The 20147-nt window shown below is 45.7% G+C and overlaps 1 protein-coding gene across 1 annotated transcript in view; it reads right to left on the bottom strand.

Moving 5' to 3' along the window:
* Positions 1–634: 634 nt before the first annotated feature.
* The window catches only part of LOC135811550 (dynein beta chain, ciliary-like), a gene marked incomplete at its 3' end in the record, with an annotated part of 36741 nt that continues 17228 nt past the window's right edge, over positions 635–20147 (bottom strand). The window contains 20 exon segments of the mRNA XM_065324779.1: positions 635–761; positions 985–1076; positions 1354–1485; positions 2483–2575; positions 2888–3010; positions 3392–3514; positions 4015–4134; positions 4589–4756; positions 5152–5265; positions 5469–5555; positions 7965–8081; positions 8760–8982; positions 9438–9613; positions 9986–10160; positions 12142–12221; positions 12855–13054; positions 13504–13666; positions 14242–14345; positions 15107–15247; positions 15562–15670. Of these exon segments, the coding sequence (XP_065180851.1) occupies positions 635–761; positions 985–1076; positions 1354–1485; positions 2483–2575; positions 2888–3010; positions 3392–3514; positions 4015–4134; positions 4589–4756; positions 5152–5265; positions 5469–5555; positions 7965–8081; positions 8760–8982; positions 9438–9613; positions 9986–10160; positions 12142–12221; positions 12855–13054; positions 13504–13666; positions 14242–14345; positions 15107–15247; positions 15562–15670 (2667 nt within the window).

Here is a 20147-nt window from a genome sequence, read left to right as displayed (position 1 = left end):
GAGAGAGAGAGAGAGAGGAGAGAGAGAGAGAGAGAGAGAGAGAGAGAGAGAGAGAGAGAGAGAGAGAGAGAGAGAGGCAGGGGCAGACAGAGGGAGATGAACAGAGGAAAAATAGCAAATAAGAACAATCCCATGGACACACTAACTTCTCGAAGACCGCTTACCTGTCCGACGCATTCACACTCTTCACTCAAATCCACATACTCTCCATCCTTGCTGTACATTCCCAGTGCTTTATTCGTAGGTTTGCCATCGATTTCTTCAAATTTCAGCTTAGACATGCTGTCGAAGAGCTTGGCAAGATGTCTTGCAACCTGCACATAATAGTGCCCACATACACCAGTTTGTAAATGATAATGAAGAAACGCATTGCTCCTGGACTTCGTGAAGCCAATATTAATATAGTGGCGAAGAAAAGGTAAAAGCATAGTGTACTTGGATATGCACACATATAGATGGTGTCATTGGATATGCACACATATAGATGGTGTCATTGGGTATGCACACACATAGAGACTGACCTACAGGCTGTCCTTGGGACGCACACAAACGCAAACACTCCAGATTGTCTTTGGTATGCAAACACACTGCAGACAGTATGTGTAGACGGTTATTTCAGTAATGGATTACTTACCTCAAGAGGCTGATCTCCTTTAGACAAGATGTCCAGCAAGTCCGTTGAAGAGATGAAATAGAAGCGAGGAAACACAAGTCTCTTCTTTTCCAGATACTGATCAAGCGCTTTCTGGCATTGGCCCAACCTAATCAAATCAAGGGGGGGGGAATGGGAGGTAACGTGAGAGCGGGTAACATACATAATTGCATACTGAGACAGTGAGAGGAGAAGAGCAAGAAATTGAGTGAGTGAGCGAGTGAGTGAGTGTGTGAGTGTGTGAGGGAGAAAGAAAAAGGGAGAAAGGAAGAGAGAGAGAGAGAGAGAGAGAGAGAGAGAGAGTATTATAAGTGAACAAGTCTATGACTTACTGGGTTTCCATTTTATCCAATTGCTGATAAAGACCTTCCTTGCAGCAGGCAGCTACCACATTGGGTGTTTTTTCGGCCTCAGTCATCAGTTTCTGCATTGTTATATCACAGTAAGACACAGTAAGACACAGTAAGACACAGTAAGACAGTAGGAGAGAATAATAAGAGAGAATACATCAGTAACCTCAACCAGACACATTCGCACATACTCCCCCCCCCCCCCCCCCCCATACACACAAACGCTCGCACGCACACACAAAAAACCCTCTCTGCCCCCCCCCCCCCCACACACACACGCACACACATTAGTGAATGCTGTCGAGTGTCCAGCAAGAATGCCAGGCTGGTAAAGCTGAACTGATGACATACCTTGAAGTTGGTATCAATGTCGTCAAACAGCTGAGATTGCTCGGGTAGCTGTCGACGGATATCTTCAGAGCCAATAAAGATACTCTCCAAATGTGACCAAGTGCGCTGCACCTCAAACCAGATAGTGATCACCTGACCACCACCAAACACAAACACAAACACAACTCTCTCACACATACATACTTGTATTTGAACTTGCTCACTGCCACAACTGGTCACGTGGGTCTTCTCAGAGAGGGAAAATTGATTCAAAAGGAATCTTGGGAAGATGACTCAATCGGCTATCAAATCGCCTAACGGCCGACACCCCCTGAAATCCCCGAACTATGGGTGGACTTGGAAATGACTCCATTTGTGGGCTCACCACACCAGCCTCAGCAAACGAGTTGCAGAAAAAGGATTGCCGGTATCAAGGTATCCATCCTCAGGATCCAACTGTATTCAGATACCCCTGCTCCCAGCGATGGTAATACTTGCTACTAGTGTGGGTGGCTGAACCGGAGTGGACCTGATGTAAACTTCACTAGCACCATAGATTACACAAGATAATATAGTCTGGCCAGAAGTAGCCCATTGGTTAACAGCTACGTATATGCAGTGCATGCAGCAGTGCATGCAGTCTGTAGTGCACGTGCTACTGTACGTGTACGACTATTACCAAGAGTAGATAAACAAGAGTGTGCAACTCCAGATCTCTCCTGCACAATCTGCAGATACCCCCACCCACGGCGGAATTTTTTGTTGATGTCACCTTTTTTCAGAAGAACGCGCATTTTGCCGCAGAGCAGTGTGAGAGCACGTGCTGGGCACCGACCTTGTAGTGTAAAGCCGGCCAAGACCACGAGGGACAACTTACTTTCCGAAAGACTCGCAGCGCGAGCGCGTGCGTCGTCGAAAAGATGACGTCAACAAAAAACTCCGCCGTGGGCCTACCCATCCGCGAGTTGCACACTCTTGTTTATCTACTCTTGCTATTAGTAGTCCAGTTGGGGGGCACACATAATTTATGCCAGATTGTGTTTGATCTATTGCCAAAAAGCTTGACTACTTGAAATGTTGCGCCTGTCACCTGTGTTGGGTTCAGGGCTCAAATACTTTCTATTCGAAGTATACAAACGACAGTACTGACCTGGTCTGAAGTTGACAACTTCTTCTGCCAACCACTGACTTCTTCCTGGAAGAATGCTATGTACTTGGAGACCATCAAGTTCTGTAGCTGAACCTGAAAAGGAGAGAAGTGTGAAGAGAGAAGCAATGACGAGACAAGACCTGTCAGTACTCAAATGGAAGTATTGCGCAAAGAATGTACAGGAGAAACCTCGACCACAAAGACCGCTTTTCTAAACTTTCAAAAGATGATAAAAAGACAATGACTAAGCAAGTTGTGTGCTTGCCCGTGAGGTGCCTTGCACTGAAGGTGAAATAGACTACTAGCAACTACACATATGCACATGTTCACATATACTTGTAGTACACACACACACACCATGAAACACACACACAAGCACTTACACGCCATCATCACAAATCCTACCTGATTTTCTTCGAGAGTCTCAATGAGCTCCTCGCTGCTCTTCAGCATGGGTAAGCCAGTGCGAGGGTGCTTCTCGTGTTCAAACTCCATCTGCGCCCAAGTAACCTCCATCTCGCCAATGATCTGAAGCCAACATACAGGCATGCATGAATATAGGCATACAGGCAAGAATGCATACAGACATTCACACGTACATATATGCATGCATACGGACATGCATGCAAGAGACGTACCAGCATGATAAGGATGCACAATCCACCCGATCATACCTAGTACTTCGGAGTATCAATATAGCAGTATGCTGATGAAACTGCGTGCAAGAAGCAGCTTTACACAATTTGTAGAAGTAAACCATGGCCCAACCACACAGTGTACCAGAGAAGCACATAAAGAGAAGTAAATAAAGAGAAGTAAAGAGAATGCAGGCAGTGGGCATGCATTACTGCTTTGCAATGGCACTCAAGCTAATGTCATCGAGAGAATTGTGAAGCCGCAATATGTTACCTTCTCCATGTTCAATTCCTTAGTTGCCTTGTCCACAATGCCACGAACTTCATCTTCAAAGTTGTGCAGGTTCAGTTTCAACAAATCATCGAGATTTGTTTCATCCGACATGACAAACTTCACCTACAGAGACCACAGTACAGATTAGAACGGCACATAGTCAACTTACGAGGACTAGGTAATCACAAAGAACATCAAAATCATCAATTATTCACTAGTTGATGGAATGGAAAAGCCAATGCATGTTACTGCAGCGTCATTTCAGCAGTCTGTGCATGTACAGTAGGGTCGCGCGTCCAACAACGTTGTTTCCAAGGGTTTAGCCTGGGACGTTCTTATTTTTCTGCAATCCGGCTGCGTTCTTATAGCACGTTCTTAGAAACAATTCGTACTGGATCATATGTATCCCAAAGGCCGACGGAAAACCAACACTGCCGTTCTTAGCTTTAGGCTGTGGAGTTCTTAGCATTTCAGGCTGGACGTTCTTGGGCTCCACGTTCTTCAGCGCGCGACTCTAATGTACCTGCACCATCACACTACTGTGCAGTGTCGGGCCTAAGGGAGACGGCAGCACACACCCCGGCCCAGGCAGATCAAATGCCTTCACAGGAACGCTAGTTTACCTTGGTTGCCTGCATCAACTGCTGCCAGTGACGCTCACGGATAGCAGGGTTCTGCAGCTCACCCACAGCACGTAGAGATGTCACCATGTTCTTCACCCTGCCATCCAAGCCAGAGAATACCTGTGCAGCAAGATATTGAATAGTACACATATCAGCACAAATAGCATGTGTGCACACCACACATGCATGCACGCACGCACCCAAGCACGCACGCACACACGCACGCAAATCTGTGTCAAAATTCCTCCCCTAAGTAGACCCCCTCCACACACCATTCACCTAAATATCTGTGTAATGCGTTGTTGTGAAATAGTATATTGCTCCAGAGTGGGTAAACATAACGTCACACAATGCCATTCTGCAAACATAAACTCAGTTGCTTTGGTTCCAGTCTAGTGAATTCAAGGGGGGGGGGGTGAAATGTTTATTGGCATCACAAATTATTTTCCCTCTTTGCCTCATTCATTCGCAGCACTACAGCAAACAACTCAGGTGCCCACATCTTATGCTAATATTCTGCATACAATGGTCAACCACTTGTATTGAGTAAACACCCGAATATTCAGACACTCACATCCCATGCACGCATTTCCTTGTCCAAGCCTCGAATGTCCTTAGCAAACTTCTTGCTGTCCATGTCAAGTTGCTCCACATTGACTTCACGCCATAGTGTCTTGGTCCAGTCGGCAAAGGATGTTTGAACCAGGAAGACACGGTCCCAGAGAGTCTTCAACAAACCCACCTATTAACACCACGGCAACCAAGACAAATAAATCAATTGGCCATAACACAACCATTGTAAATTATTGTAGACTTTGTTGTTTGTACAGCGGCTTCACTATGCAAACACAAACAAATCATGTGACCAGAGATTAACAATCCCCTCTGCCACCCTCATCACGTCTTGTTTGAAAGTGTAAGGCCGAGTGAAAAGTACACTGGTGGTGAAAAAACTACAACACACACGTACACCCAGAAATACGCACGCACACACATACACCCAGAAATACGCACGCACACACGTACACCCAGAAATACGCACGCACACACGCGTGCACACACATACACACACGTACAGCATACGCATCCATGCTCTGCTCAGAGATATCAGAAAACAGTAGCATGCTATATACATACCTCGCGTCGACAAGACTTGAGCTGTCTGAAGTCAGGTAGGTTGACTTCAAAGAGACCTGCAGCATTGCAGATCTCAGTCATTTCCGTCTCCATCTCATCAATCTTGCTATTCCACTGTCCAGCACAGTATGCAACAAGAAAGAAAGCAATGAAATAAGATGATAACAAGCAGTTAAACCCCACTTAAATGCAAGATGGAAAGAAGGAGACACACTCATCATAAGTTACTCCTCAAGTGGCAGCACAATCATTGTACATGTACACTGCTGCACCCTGCACACTGCACCCTACACACACTGCACACAATCAGCACTTACCAGATCTAGGCGATCATATGGTTCTTCATCAGTGAATCGCAGAGGCGCAGATGAACGGAAATGCTCACGGAATTCGTGTTGTTTCACCTGGAAAGTGACAGAGGGAAGGGGGGGGGGGGAGAAGTGTGTATGCATTGTCAGGCCAATCGAGGTCAATGAAGTCATGTTGAAAAATATCAGAAATCACCCAGGGTCAGTCATCAAAACAATTCTAGGGCATAGACAGAACCTAGTCTCGCGCATAAAACCTTAGAATATGCCAGCAGTGCACTACACTTGAACATCTCCACACATTGAGAGCCCATCAACAGATCGACAGATCCGAATCCTGCGCTACACCATCGGTAACTACTTTTAAGTATTTACTACACCATCATGGCTTTTTCTCCATCAACCACAGCGCAACAACTGCACTCTCCAGCCGACCTAGACATGTTGCCACCATCAGCATAGCGACGCATACGTTGGCACTCAATTCCTTCATACAGCTGTTTAAAGTATAACAAATCTGGTCAGTGAAGGTAGATATTGCAGACTGGCTAATAGATAGTGAAACTCACACTTTTGTACTGAAAGGGGGAAGCATAATGTGTACCTGAGGCGTGAAGATTAGGGCTAAGGTAATGAACCAAGTGCAAAATACTGTGAAAAACTGAACTTGGGATAACTTTTAAAAGTGGTAATACGTCATGATAGTGACAATAGCCAGGTGTGAATTCTCTGCGTCAGGCGAAATAGCACGTCATAGTACATTCGAGATCAGCGGGAAGAAGATGACGACGTCCACTAATTTAGTATCTGTGCACACGAATCTGCTGTGTGTGTTACTCTGTGTGTCAGCTATGGCATCATCGCCTGTGGTTCCATGCCTAGCATGTACGTCTGAACCATCCTGCAAAGTTTGAATGACGTAGGTTGAGCGATCGCTCCGCGAAACATACTTTTTGAAATTCTCTTCATAGTATATCTTCCACCATTGAAATTTCGAATTTCTTCGAATTTTTTGCTGAGAGGGGTGGCTTGCAACCTCGATATGGCTTGTTCCAGGCATGCTTTGGAGCCATCGCCTGTTGAAACAGTGGGGGGAAGGTGCCCTGCAACTGTTCCAACAGGAAATTAATCGATCCGAGAAAGCGCGAGTCCGCGGATCTCGGTTGAATATTGAGTATTTCAAGCCTTTTCACGACGAAGATGGAGTTCTTTTTGGAGATGGACGTCGTGGCAAAGGACATGGTGTCCGACTTCTGGCGTCCGGTGAAGCCAGGGATCATTTGTCCAGTCAGGTCGGCAGCCTAACCGTCGGTAAGCGTGTGTTTGGATCCCGTTCTGCTCGATGTGGTAGATCACAAACAATTTGATATCGCACAAATTGATCTCAGCATCGTGCGTACGGTATTTTATATTCAGAAAATCCCAAAGTGTCTCTGTGTGGCCGTCCTATGCCACGAGAAACTCCAATCAGGCTCCTATGTCCTCTGCCTTCAAGATTGAATGTCCACTTCGTTTGAACAACGAACACAACAATCGAGGACGGCTTTGCAATGAAAAATACAGCTATACTGGAGCTGAAAAAAAGAAGAAAAAAACGTGCTCAGGATGAGACTGGAGTACACGCATACTCTCCCAGCAGGTGAAACGCAATTTTTTTGTGAAAAATGCGTGTCGCCGACAGACCAGTAATTTCGCCTGACGTATGAAGCTGTATGAAGCTGTATGAAGCTGTGTGAAGGAACTGAGTACCAACGTATGTGTCGCTTTGCTGATGGTGTGCTGTGGCAACGTGTCGATGCCAACTGGAGAGTGCAGTTGTAGTGTGATATTTATACAGTGGAGAATTCATGCATTAGGCTACACACATCACTTGAGAGTCCATGTGTGAGAACACACACGACAGCAGTGAAGAGTGTATGTGTGAGGACACACAACACAGCAGTGAAGAGTGCATGTGTGAGGACACACAACACAGCAGTGGAAAATCAGGCCCGGAGCGAGCTCCTGAAAGGTGGTATGGCCCCAGGTCGGCCACAGGGCCGATCAATACCCGTGACATGCCCAATGTCAGTATCGTGGGAGGATGAACCTCTACTAGCTCTATGCTACATCGTATTTGGTTGTTTCAGCTAGATATTCTGCTAGCAACCAATATATACCACACAGTAGTCCTCACTGGACAGAAAGAACATTTTAGGAGGATGAGACTCTAGCTAGGGGTGTACGAGTAAAGCTACTAGCACTTCCACACAAAAAAATTCACTCTGGACATTCACAGCAATGGAGAGGGTATGTGTAAGGACACACACTACAGCAGTGAAGAGTGTTTGCGTTCATCCATGCTACTTCGGTCCGGCCTCAACACATTATCCTAAGTTTGTCCATTGCACATGGTGTGCATATGAATGCCCATCATTTGATGTGGTGTATGTGTATACACGATCACCGGATTAACTGTGTGTACTCGTATACAGGACCATCTCAGCCTCCAAGTCGTTCACTTACATCAAATGTTGCAGACCGGCGGCGAAGCAGATTGACTTCGTTAGCTTGCAACGGGGCAACGTTTTGCTTGACAGTGGAGGCAATCTTCTTGGTGTTCGACCATTGCTCTGGTAACTCCTGTAAGAGGGAGGAAAGGTGTGTGTGTGTGTGTGTGCGTGTGTGCGTAAGAGAGAGAGAGAGAGAGAGAGAGAGAGAGAGAGAGAGAGAGAGAGAGAGAGAGAGAGAGAGAGAGAGAGAGAGAGAGAGAGAGAGAGAGAGAGAGAGAGAGAGAGAGAGAGAGAGAGAGAGAGAGAGAGAGAGAGAGAGAGAGAGAGAGAGAGAGAGAGAGAGAGAGAGAGAGAGAGAGAGAGAGAGAGAGAGAGAGAGAGAGAGAGAGAGAGAGAGAGAGAGAGAGAGAGAGAGAGAGAGAGAGAGAGAGAGATGAAAGGATAGAGAGAGAGAGAGAGTCAGCAAACATCATTTCTCATAATTCATCTCAAAATGACCAATGGAGAATATGTATGCCACATCAAAATCAGGGGCGTAGCTGGTACCCCTGTTAGGGGGGGGGGGGGTGCATGGTCACATATGTGTAGGATGGCTGGTACATGTCATTCATGGTCATTATGTGCATGCTGAACCTAGGTCGAAATTTTCAGGAGGGAGGGGGGGGGGTGCATGTGTCCGCTTTGCCCCGTGCGGGCTACGCACCTAAAAATACTTATTGTGTGGGGAAAGTAACGGACTCTCCTGTCTTTAGAATGAGAAATGTTTCATAGCATGTATGGAGAAGGAATCAATCACACATCAACTTACCTCTAGAAGCTGATGAACATCCTCGCTCATCTCCTGCTGGTACGTTTTCAGCAAGTCAATGGTATGTTTGAGTGGTTCAAACATACTGTCCGTGTCAGGAATTCTCCTACGCACAGCACCGAGATGTGCCATGCAGTCTACCAGTGCATCATAGTTGCCTTCCAGCACTTCCTCGCCAAGACCAGCATTAGTCACTTGCATGAAATCACGCAAATCATTCAAGCTAAACACACACACACACACACACACACACACACACACACACACACACACACACACACACAAGAAAAAGGCAGAGATTTGAGATGAAGCAACTTGGCCTATTCAACGTAGAATAGAGAGCAATCGGATGGATGGATGGATGCAACACAAATGGATGGGTAGATACATAAGAACAATGGTCATTTCTTCTTCAATTTTTTACATGAATTTTAATGGAACAGTCTGCTTTCCACCATCATCAGCTAACCGGCTTGCTAAGCTAACACAAGTAAATCATTTTGGGGCTGAGGAACAGTCCGGGGGCTTCCCTCGCCTCTATGTGTGTGTGGGGGGGGGGGGGGGTGGATAGGACACAAGCAAGATAGTGACGGGGAAAAACGGCCACAGCCTAAATGTTCTTCGGCGACATGTTCTTCGGCACCCGATCTTATTATAGGCAACTTGCCGGGTACTAACCTGCATGTCACATGATCCACAAGATGCTGCTTGAAGAGGAAACTCCAATGTTTGATGTTGTTGAGCAGTGCAGCTCTGAACGGACTAGTATCAATTCTGAACCAGCCATTCTCCAGTGACTTAGTGCTTGGCATCTCCTTGGACACTTCGGTATACAGACTTTCATACTTGTCCACCTGCGCAGAAACACACACACACACACACACACATCCACAGGGGTAAGTGTTTGAACAACACTCAGGCATTGATATAGTGACCGCGGCCCATAATATGATGCAGCACTATGAAACACAACTACTCCTTGTTGTATCACTAAAAAATATGATACTGGCTGACGAGAGTATAGAAGGATAACTAGTTTGTTATTGATATCAAGTTAGTTAGGGGAGGTCTGAAACACACGTCTTGGATTCATGAATTGATAAGTTCATGCATTCACATCACACATGTAGACCATACGGCAGAAACAGTGTATTTGTCACTAGAATCCTGCCAAACTAGCAAAATCAGACTAACGCCTGTCGTCGGATTGCAAGAAGTAAACTTACTTGCTCTTTGAACTGGTTAAGAGTTGGCTTCTGCGCTGGCAAACCTTCATCACCAGCTTGGTCAATCTCTTCCTGTGTGGGAATTCGGCCGTACTGCAGGAAGGTGGAGAGGAAGTCGGAGCGATCGTCCTTCCAGAGATAATGGTACTTTTCAAAGGTGTCACGATATTCACAGCTGCAAATAAAGTTTCCACGAGCACACACAAGTGCAAACAGTGAAAAAATTATCAATGCCACAATTGAGAAACAAGTCACACAGTTCCCAGTCTAAATGGTTTTTACATTTTTAAAACTACTCGATGCAACGTGCTGTTTGCTGCATACCTGCTGTTTGAGGTTGAACATGAAAATTTGCTGAATACAGCTGCTGGCCAAGCCACTGCCAGGGGTGTCGGAAATGCAAAGTTCAGCAGTGGGTTAAGAGTGGACTCCGGACCGAGAGCAGGTAATGCAAAGAGATGGACGTGCTCTACAGCCTGCTGTAGCAGTATGCTTCTAAAATGTTTCTAAAGAGGTAGTTGATCCCCAGGTACTTGATCTTCATCTGCTGGACTTGAACTTTGCACTCGCGACCAAAAATCCAAGAACGCCATTATCAGACACCATTTCACCCTCCCTTTTTTTAGGTATATTTCGTCACCCACCACACCACAACTGCTTTCTCCAGCTCCAGTGCCAGTGGAGAGCTCCAGCGCTCTCCAGCAGGATGTGTCGCTTGCTGATGGTGAGCTGTGGCAATGTCGTGTCGAGGTCAGCTAGAGAGCGCAGTTATAGTGTGGTGGTTGACAAAAAAGATGCACACTGGGCCGAATGTTGCTGCTTACCCCTTTCCTTTTAGGTACATGCAATAAAAACCGTATTTTCCGGAGTATAAGCCGTACTTCCTCCGTTAACAAAAACTTCGTGATGGATTTTGGGGGACTGGTTTGCGCACAAACTGCCGTGAAATGAGTCGCGATCACTTTCTTGGCCTTCCCTGGCATGCCATGAAAGAGGTTCGATGCAAGGAAAGCGACCTTTCACAACTAGCCAAGCGGAATCAATGGTTGCACTGTGGCAACATAGGTGATGACAGTCATGGTGAGCGAAACTGAAATACCACTTCTCCGAGGGGATAATGAGCTGCTTGGTCTCTCTACTACTCTAGAATGGAGTTTGAGAGTGATAGAGAGCGATGGAAGGGAGCAGCAAGCCCACACAATGAGCGAGTGAACAAGGAGCTGCTCTGATCGCATGGCGCAATGAAATAGTTCTGAATTCAAGTTCTTGTTAACTTGCGCAAAGCTCAGATTCGAATGGTGATGGCCATGCATTCGTTCAGAAGTCTGCAGTCCGACGCAAGTCTCGTGGCTAAAGAAAGTCGACTGGACTTGCTAGCTGCTGCCGTTCAGTGCTGGCAGGAGTATCCATTAGAGAAAACGGAATCAGTTTGGCGGCGGCTGTGCATTTTTGTTTCGCGGAGTTCTGGAGAGCAAAGGTGAAAACAGGGAGTCGTAAAATAGTTTTACGACTCCCTGTTGGAAACGAGTAATCGCCACCGCTGCGGATCACGCAGCTTGAAAGCCAACTTACTTGAACGACGGCGACATCAAGTCCCGTGGAGTGTAATCAAAGAAGCCGAGGCAAGGCTGAAACGAGCTGAACAACGACTCGAGAGAGATGATGACTCGCGTGCAGCAGATGACGACAGCAACGCAGGGTCAAAAATGAGACGAGGGAAAGCGATGCAAACTGAACTTTCTGCTCATTCCGCCAACAGTTTTACTCGTAAAGACGCTGTACGTAGGCTGAACTACCTTCGTCCAGTGATTTGCAGTCGATACAAACTGTTCTTGACCTGTTCAAAGCGTTTTCATATCCGTCAAAATCCAACACGAAGTTTTTGTTAACGGAGGAAGTACTTTAAACACTCATAATTCAACCACAAAAAGTCGGTGCGGCTTATACTACTATGGTCAAATTAACGGTGATAAAAAAAGGTAGATGTCTGTATTTCGTGACAACAAATCTGGGTGCGGCATATACTCTAGCGTGACTTATACTCCGGAAAATGTGTTAGTGTGTAAAATCACTTCAACACCAGTAGCAGTCCTGTACTAGCAAACACACTGTGTGGTCCTAAGACAGCATAGTCCAGTCTGTACAGTGTAACGTACCCAGCTTGGCTAGCGATATTGACACGTTCCATCAACTCATTGCGCTTGTCACTTAGTTCTAGGATGTCTTCCACGTCACTCTACAAACAGCAAGCACACAACATCAACGCCGTACACAATACAACACAAAACACACACACACACACACACACACACACACAGAGCATTAACACAACACGGGCACACTTAGCAGTTACAGAGCGTTTACAGAGTGTTAGAAAAAATCATGGCCATCAGCAAACCTGCCCTGCACAGATCCTTGACAGAGCTGTGATAACATGCACACCCATGGATGGGGAAATACACATATGCTTGTCATAGTGGGGAAAATACCGATGTTGGAAAAGACTGTGTGACACAGACATGACATATTGCTCCAGTAGTGGTAGGACTGTGGAGCAGGAGAAACACATCAACGCTGATAGAGGGCCTGTAGTCACCATTGTTTACCAATACCATCCCAAGTTAGGGTACGATGTGGGTGATTGCATCCACAGCGCACCCATAGGACCAAGTGCGGGGTTGCTAAGTGGCTTCCATATAATAACAAGGTAAAAAACGTAGAATATTTGCTCAGTAGTCACTGGTACCCGTAAAGACATTCAGGAGGCATTAGGAACCTCTCGCCCATATCAAATACCAACACAATACAATCAGTCATATACACTCCGTCATGTACATTGGGTGTACATTGTCCTATCAGAATGCCTCACCTGATAACTGCTGTTCTCGAGATGAGGTGCAATACGTGCAAACAAAGAGCACTGCTTGAACATGTCCTGAACAAGGCCATCGACCAGATCAAAGAAACTACCAGATGCAGACGTCTGTTGAGAGTTAGCCTCCAGTTCTGGTGTGAAGACGATGCTGGGTTGAATGAGCTCCATTTTCGCCTCAAACAGTGGTGTACGGGCTACACACAGTCATGCACAGTAAAGAAACAGATATTATAATGTATGAGCACACAGGTCAGAATGCCAGAGACATACATCATTGGCATTAGCAGACCATAAGAATACAGCTGCTATAGCCCAGGCTACCTAGCATGGCTATAGCAGCTGCTGCTATGGCAATCCAGCAAGATATCACCTCTGCACCATGGACTAACTGCATCAGGGAGGACATCCCTATCCATTGTCTACCCCATCGAGGCTTCAGACGCGAACCGAACTAATGAAGTGGTGAAAGCACTGGTTTGCCTCATGTTCTAACGTTAGCAGTGAACAGGCTAGGCGTCACGTTACATTGGCGGTGTATTAGCCCCATAGTCTGCCAGGGCACATAGAAGATATCTATAGGAGAGGGGGGGGGGGGTCATTTGCTGGGTTAGTGGGGTTAGCTGCAAACAAGGCATCGACTTACATGCTCCGTCAGATAGTCCTTCAGAACTGGTGTGCTCCAGAAAGAAGGAGATGGACTTATCAATGCTGTTAAAGAATCCATCGACTATAAGATCATCTACATACTGTAGATAACGTCTCCATTCTGCGCAGTCCTCGCTAGCATTGAACAGCTCAAGATTTTTCTGGACATCAAGAAACAGGCAAGAAGGAACACAGTAAACGTCTGTAAATAGGTACTTGCCCTAAATGAATACCCGTTCAACCTTTTGACTCTGTCTGTTGAAGTACATACTGCCCAAAATGTCTGTTGAAGTACATACTACTGCCCAAAATGTCTGTTGCAGTACATACTACCCAAAATGTCTGTTGCAGTACATACTACTGCCCAAAATGTCTGTTGCAGTACATACTACCCAAAATGTCTGTTGCAGTACATACTACTGCCCAAAATGTCTGTTGCAGTACATACTACCCAAAATGTCTGTTGCAGTACATACTACCCAAAATGTCTGTTGCAGTACATACTACCCAAAATGTCTGTTGCAGTACATACTACCCAAAATGTCTGTTGCAGTACATACTACTGCCCAAAATAAGTACCTGTACAGTTTACACATGCAGCGTATAGCATGTACATCAACACAAAGAAGGACTTCTCCATTACCCTCTCCCTCCCTCCCTCTCTCCCTCCCTCTCTCCCCCTCCCCCCTCTCTCTCTCTCTCTGTCTCTCTCCTTCTCTCTCCGTCTCTCTCTCACCTTGATAAGGTCATGAATAGCAGCACTATCTTTTGTGATAAGATCACTGCGAGCATTCAGGCGGTTCTCCCGGTCTTCCAAGATAATCAAGGTGTTATTCTTGCCTGAAGTGCAGGGCACAATACACAATACACAGTACACATAACAAAGAGTTCAGCATGTACTCGAGCAAAGATAGCAATGGACTGATGATTACCTCTCCTCTCCTCTCCTCCACCTCAAACCTACACACGTGTATTTGTATATGCACTTGCCCACTGCCAGAAACTGGTCACGTTTCAATCGAACCTGGGAAAGATGACACAATTACTGAATTAGCTATTGAACCGCCCAGTTGTGACGCCACCTGAATCCCCAAACTCTTGGTGGACTTGGACATGACCCCACTAATGAGCTCACACACTGCAGTAAGTGGATGAGAATAAGGCGGGGAAAAGTACTGACGGCATCAAGGCATCCATCAAGGGATCGTTTTAAACAAGAGATCATTCAGCCCGGCAGAAGTAGCTAATTGGGTATGTATCCTTCAAATGGAAATGTATAAGCCTTGCTAGCGGATATCACCGCGCTACAAATGTAGCCCACAGTGGCAGTAGGTATTCCCAGCTACCGAGGGATATACAGTACAGGCGGTCGCCGAAGAACTTGGGGGGGGGGGGGGGGTCAGCCCTGTAGCCTGGGCCTTTGTTATTCTCATATACTACAGTCTATGTACAGTTGAGTCACAGCGTGTACATTGGTATGCTGTGCTTGGTGAAATTCTAGCCTGTCCGTTCTACGGCACTCCGTTCTTCAGCGCCCGACAGTACCGCATTTCAGTAAATATGGTACATGTGACTGCTCAGTGGCTGTGCTTCGGGCATACCTTCATGACGTTCAAAAAGTGGTGAAACACTCCACTTGGTAAGCAAGACAGTGATCTTGTCAACATTGTCCTTGGTTGCCTGCAGATCGCGCTCCAGTTTGTGGACAGCTTCTCGAGTATTTTCAATATACTCCCATGCATCTAGTAATGCAAGTATACACAGACACCCACCCACAGATACACATACACACATGCACAGACACACATGTGAACAACACACACACACACACACACACACACACACACACACACACACACACACACACACACATATACACACACACACACACACACACACACACATATACACACACACACATATACACACACACACACCAAGTAACATGGCCGTACTGTCATCACAAGTGAAGAACACAAATCTTAAAGTGGACTGGCAGTACACTCGATCATATTCTTATAAACACACAGAAACGCATGTGCACAGCGAAACTTACCTTCACTTGTCCAACAAAGTGAGGTCAAAGCACGCTCCAGCTGATTGTCTACACTTTGTAGCTGTTTCTCAATCAATGGAAACTCAACGTCCAACACCGTTTCCCGGACCTAGAAACAAAATAAACAACAATGATACCAGCAGCACCAGCAGCAGCAGAAGTAGCAGGAGCAGTGTTGAAAATAGCAACAGTGGCAAACAGGGAACATCGCGATCAAAATGTTAGGATAAGATTTAAACTAGCTAGTTCCAGAACACCCTTTTTGCACTCTTCGGACAGACCAAAATTCCAACCAATACTGGCATGCGTGTAACATGGCTGTGTCACGTGCGAGGATCTCCAGGCCGGTCCATGTGTGCTGTACACCGTTCACAGCAAAGCAGAAGCACAATGTACATGCCGCAGTGCAGCGGTGTAGTTGCTGTGGCAGTTGTGCATGACGTTTGGCTTAAGCTACGCATGCATGACACCTTTTCATGCACATCTGCAATCCATTATACATAACATTATGCACATACGCGTATACGTACACATCTGCAATAAATTTCTGGCCTTTTGATACATATTTCTCCCAATGTCCACACGTTTATTGTTGATACACACTGTACTAGTATTGCACACTAAGATTGTGAAGATCGGGTTTAGTGATATTTTGTTTTCTCCGGGAAGAGTGTCGTTATATCCAATCTGCACTGTACAATCAAAAGCGATATTTTTGTGTTGGAAAAGAGTACAAGTGATCGCATTTTGACACCAGAAATGTCCGAGCACCTAGCGGCGCTACTATGCAATCATGAAAACAAAGCAATGTTCACGCTACTTGTACATACCCCACTTTACGCATACCAGCATCTTCTCAACATGTCGCCTTCGACAGAGTTTGCAACCAATACCCTCGGAGCCTGTGTTTAACATCAGCGACGACCGAGCTCTTGGTTCTCTGCCCAGATGCATGATGCTGTCAAACATCGTCCATTGCTAGCACACTAATTATTTGAATAATTTTCGAAATTCTTCAGCGACATGTGTACTCAAACGTTTGACTTTTTGCGATAGCCGTAAACATAATAATACAAGCTCTCAACTAGCGTAACTAAATGTTACTTTTTCCGACGTCCACAACTAATGAAGAAGTGCTTGAATCACCTATCTTTCTGCGCAGCGAAACTACTTTCTCTCTTGACTTGTACTTCGCTACTGCACTTGCTACAACACTCGTGCTGTTTGCATTTGCCGCCGAACGACGACCCTAGCGCGAACAGCTGGCTTTTGCCATGCCCCCGCGAAATCAGCGAGCTCACGTGAGTAGAGTCTACGTATGTGCATACTAGTACATGTAGTACTTTTACTAGGATAGCGCAGGCACACTTTCAAACTACTTCCCGCTCCACTCACTCAGCAGCTGCTAGGCCGGCTAGGCGGAGTAGGACTAGGACTAGTACGTAGTACTAGTACAGTCCGTATCGCCTATAAGGTTGGCGGCTATAGTAATATACCGGATATAGTGATCAATTTCTCTAATTCATTTTCATTTGCCATAACTAAGTATACACAGTTATCGCGTATAGTAATAATCGTCTATAGTAATATATCGCCTATAGTGATCAAATTCATATTTCAAAAGACGTTTATTACACTATTTTTGCATCGGTTATAGTGATTGATGTGAAATCAAGCGATGTCAGAGGAGAACAGGGTGTTACTTCTTCGTGAAGAACTTGTCCAGTGAGTGTTGTTTGGTGAGTTTTGCTTGTACAAGTTGCCAAAATATGCCTCCATCATGAGGAAATCCTGATTTTGTGTGTCAGGAGCTACAGCCAGCTACATGTCATTGTACATGTACATGTATGTAGTGCGTATGTGCACGGCGCGCTGAGTCGTTTGACACCCCACTCGCATACATTGCATGCAGTATCGGTCATAGTAATATATCGCTTATAGTGATAAAATGCTCAAAATCAAACACCAACGCTATAGGCGATACTGACTGTAGTAGTATGGAGGCAGATATTGAGATAAGCCTGGCAAAGGTGTTGAAAATGTGTGCGAAGTGCAGCATTCACTCGCGAATCGTGGAGAAGAACTCGGCTGTTCTTGATTTTTGTTTGAACCTGAGAGGCTTCTTACCTTGTGCCTCACTTCAAATGATCAATGGTGCTTCACTCGATTGTACGTACAGCGAAGACGCTGATGTCTGGAGGAGCATAGCAGACTGTCACTCACATGGACGAAATTGCTCTGGATACTCCGTCGATGAGGTGCTAAAACCGTCAAAGTTGGTGGCTCGAGAGCAGCTACTAGTACATCGTAGTTAGTCAGGGGCTATCATCACATGGAACTAAAAAGACGATGACAGAGAGGTGATGGATGAGTCGACAGGTCAAGCTACAGAGTAGGAGCTGACTGTTGACTCTGGGGTTTCGACATTGTCGACTTCTCCGTCATTGGGGTGCGAACAAGAGCGCAGGCTTCGCCAGCGTAGAAACCTCCTCCTTGTTCTGATAATGAGACCGACTCCCAGCCCACATACTCTACTCAAGAAGTAGGTGTATTGTTATACATGTTTTGTTTTTTGTTTTTCCTTTTATTTGAATTCGTTTAGAGCACAGGCAATTCTGCCTTCTCACCAGAGGAAAAACCTCCGGTTCCTGCTAAGAACGAATATAATATTATGAGAGAAGGAAATATTAAAAAGAATCATAACATGATAATTCCAAAGCACAAAGTTTGTATATAATTCAAATGGGTGTGTGTATGTGTAAGCATGCAGTGAAGAAAACACCGAGAACACATGCAGTAATGTTTAGGGATGCCGAGCAAGGTGGTTACAAATTACAATTAATTCTGTTCAGAGCCAGTTTAAAGGCAACCGCCGCACTGTGGAGGCGAATATCGCTGGGAAGGGCATTCCAAAGAGTGCTTCCCACAAATGTCAATGACTGACGACCGGAAGGTCCAGGAAGGAAAGGCACTTGCAGTAGCCGCTGCTCCTGTCCTCGAGTAATTCGGCGATCATCCCGGGATGCTTGGCCTGTGTTAGCCATCAACTGAAAGTAGGTGCAGAAAAGAGGACTTGCAAGATCATGTAGGCAACGGAAAACAAAAAACAAAACCTTGTAGTTAAAAATGTGAGTTAGGGATCGAATAGATAAGCGCACGAGGAGGGGGGCTGTGGATGCACGGCTGGAGAGTCGGAAAATTGCACGAATTCCGGATTTGCTGGATTTGATTAAACGACTCTGCGATGTACATGTGTATTCAGTGTGGTTATTGTGAGATACTTATGGACTACAGAACCAGACCTTGTGGAAATACTCAATAATTCTACACAATTGTGTATACATGGCATGCCATGGAATGTAATAATGTACAAATATGGTCCAAATCTGCATATGGTCACAAACTTGGATGCACGAATGCTTCCAGAAAAGCACTGGTGTTCCGTACATAAAGTGAGCAAAAATTGCCCAAGTTAATTAATGGATTTATGATGATTTGGCAAAGTCGCGGCGCAGTGTTGCACCTGCACTAGCGACTTGCGTTGCATACTTCGAAGTACATTCAACTATTACATTGCGCCCATTGCTGCATTAGCGCATCCGTCGACTCACGCTGTGAGGTTATACTTAGCGCCCATTAACGATTCCGCTGACTCACCCAACGACATCATTCGCATAGCCTCCAATTCCAAGAGTGCTAGTACATAAACAAGAGCATGCAATTCCGGCTGTGCAGCTAGCTCCTATGGTCCACGGCGGACTTTATTGTGTCGACGCTTTTTCAGAACCTACACCGTATATGGTACAAAGCCATACCCTGCCGGGCAGAGATTACGTAATACTAAATAGTGAGGTCTGACATGTAGATCTACTCGGTTTCTTTAGTTTTAGGTATGCATAATTATACATGTAGTGACAATTTTGAATTTTCCATACAGTCATGCTGAAAATGTAAACACAGCATGAGGCCTGCTGCCATGCCGTCTGTCATCCTCACCGCCCATGATCACATAGTCATTGACTGCACTCAGGTAGCACTGGAGCAATAGTGCACCGGTGTAGGTGCAAGTGCTCACGCAGGCACGCGTAATGTGCATGCCGCATACATGCGCTGTTTGGAACCCAGCTCTTGAATAATGTTGAAAGATCACAGGAACTGACTAAATTTACTATGAAATTTTAAACATGCTGAGGCACGCACGAGCACATAGGGCTGAAACGATCATTCCGTAAATTGTTAACGATTAATCAATAACACTAACAATCAATTTATTGGTTTTATCGAACATTTGAGGAGGGACATTACCACACAGAATCAGGTCCACTGTCAGGTGCCGAAGAACAAACCGGCTAGGATTTCCCCCAAGCACAGCATACCAATGGTGACTCGACAATGCATAGATCGTCGAACATGGGAATAAGAACGGCCTAGGCTAGGAGGCTAGGAGGCTAGGAGGCTGACACCCGAGGTCTTCGGCACTCAACAGTACTGTACAGTCTGTTGCTACTACTACTACCGCCGCGAGAGTAGGGTAATGCGGCCTATGGCAATCTTCAGGCAACCCATGTAGATGAAGATAAGGCAAC

This window comes from Sycon ciliatum, chromosome 3 (genome assembly GCF_964019385.1).
Source record: "Sycon ciliatum chromosome 3, ocSycCili1.1, whole genome shotgun sequence".
In the NCBI taxonomy this organism is placed as follows: Eukaryota; Metazoa; Porifera; class Calcarea; order Leucosolenida; family Sycettidae; genus Sycon; species Sycon ciliatum.
Note: the sequence above shows the minus strand (reverse complement) of the source record. Positions and strands in the feature narration are given on the sequence as shown.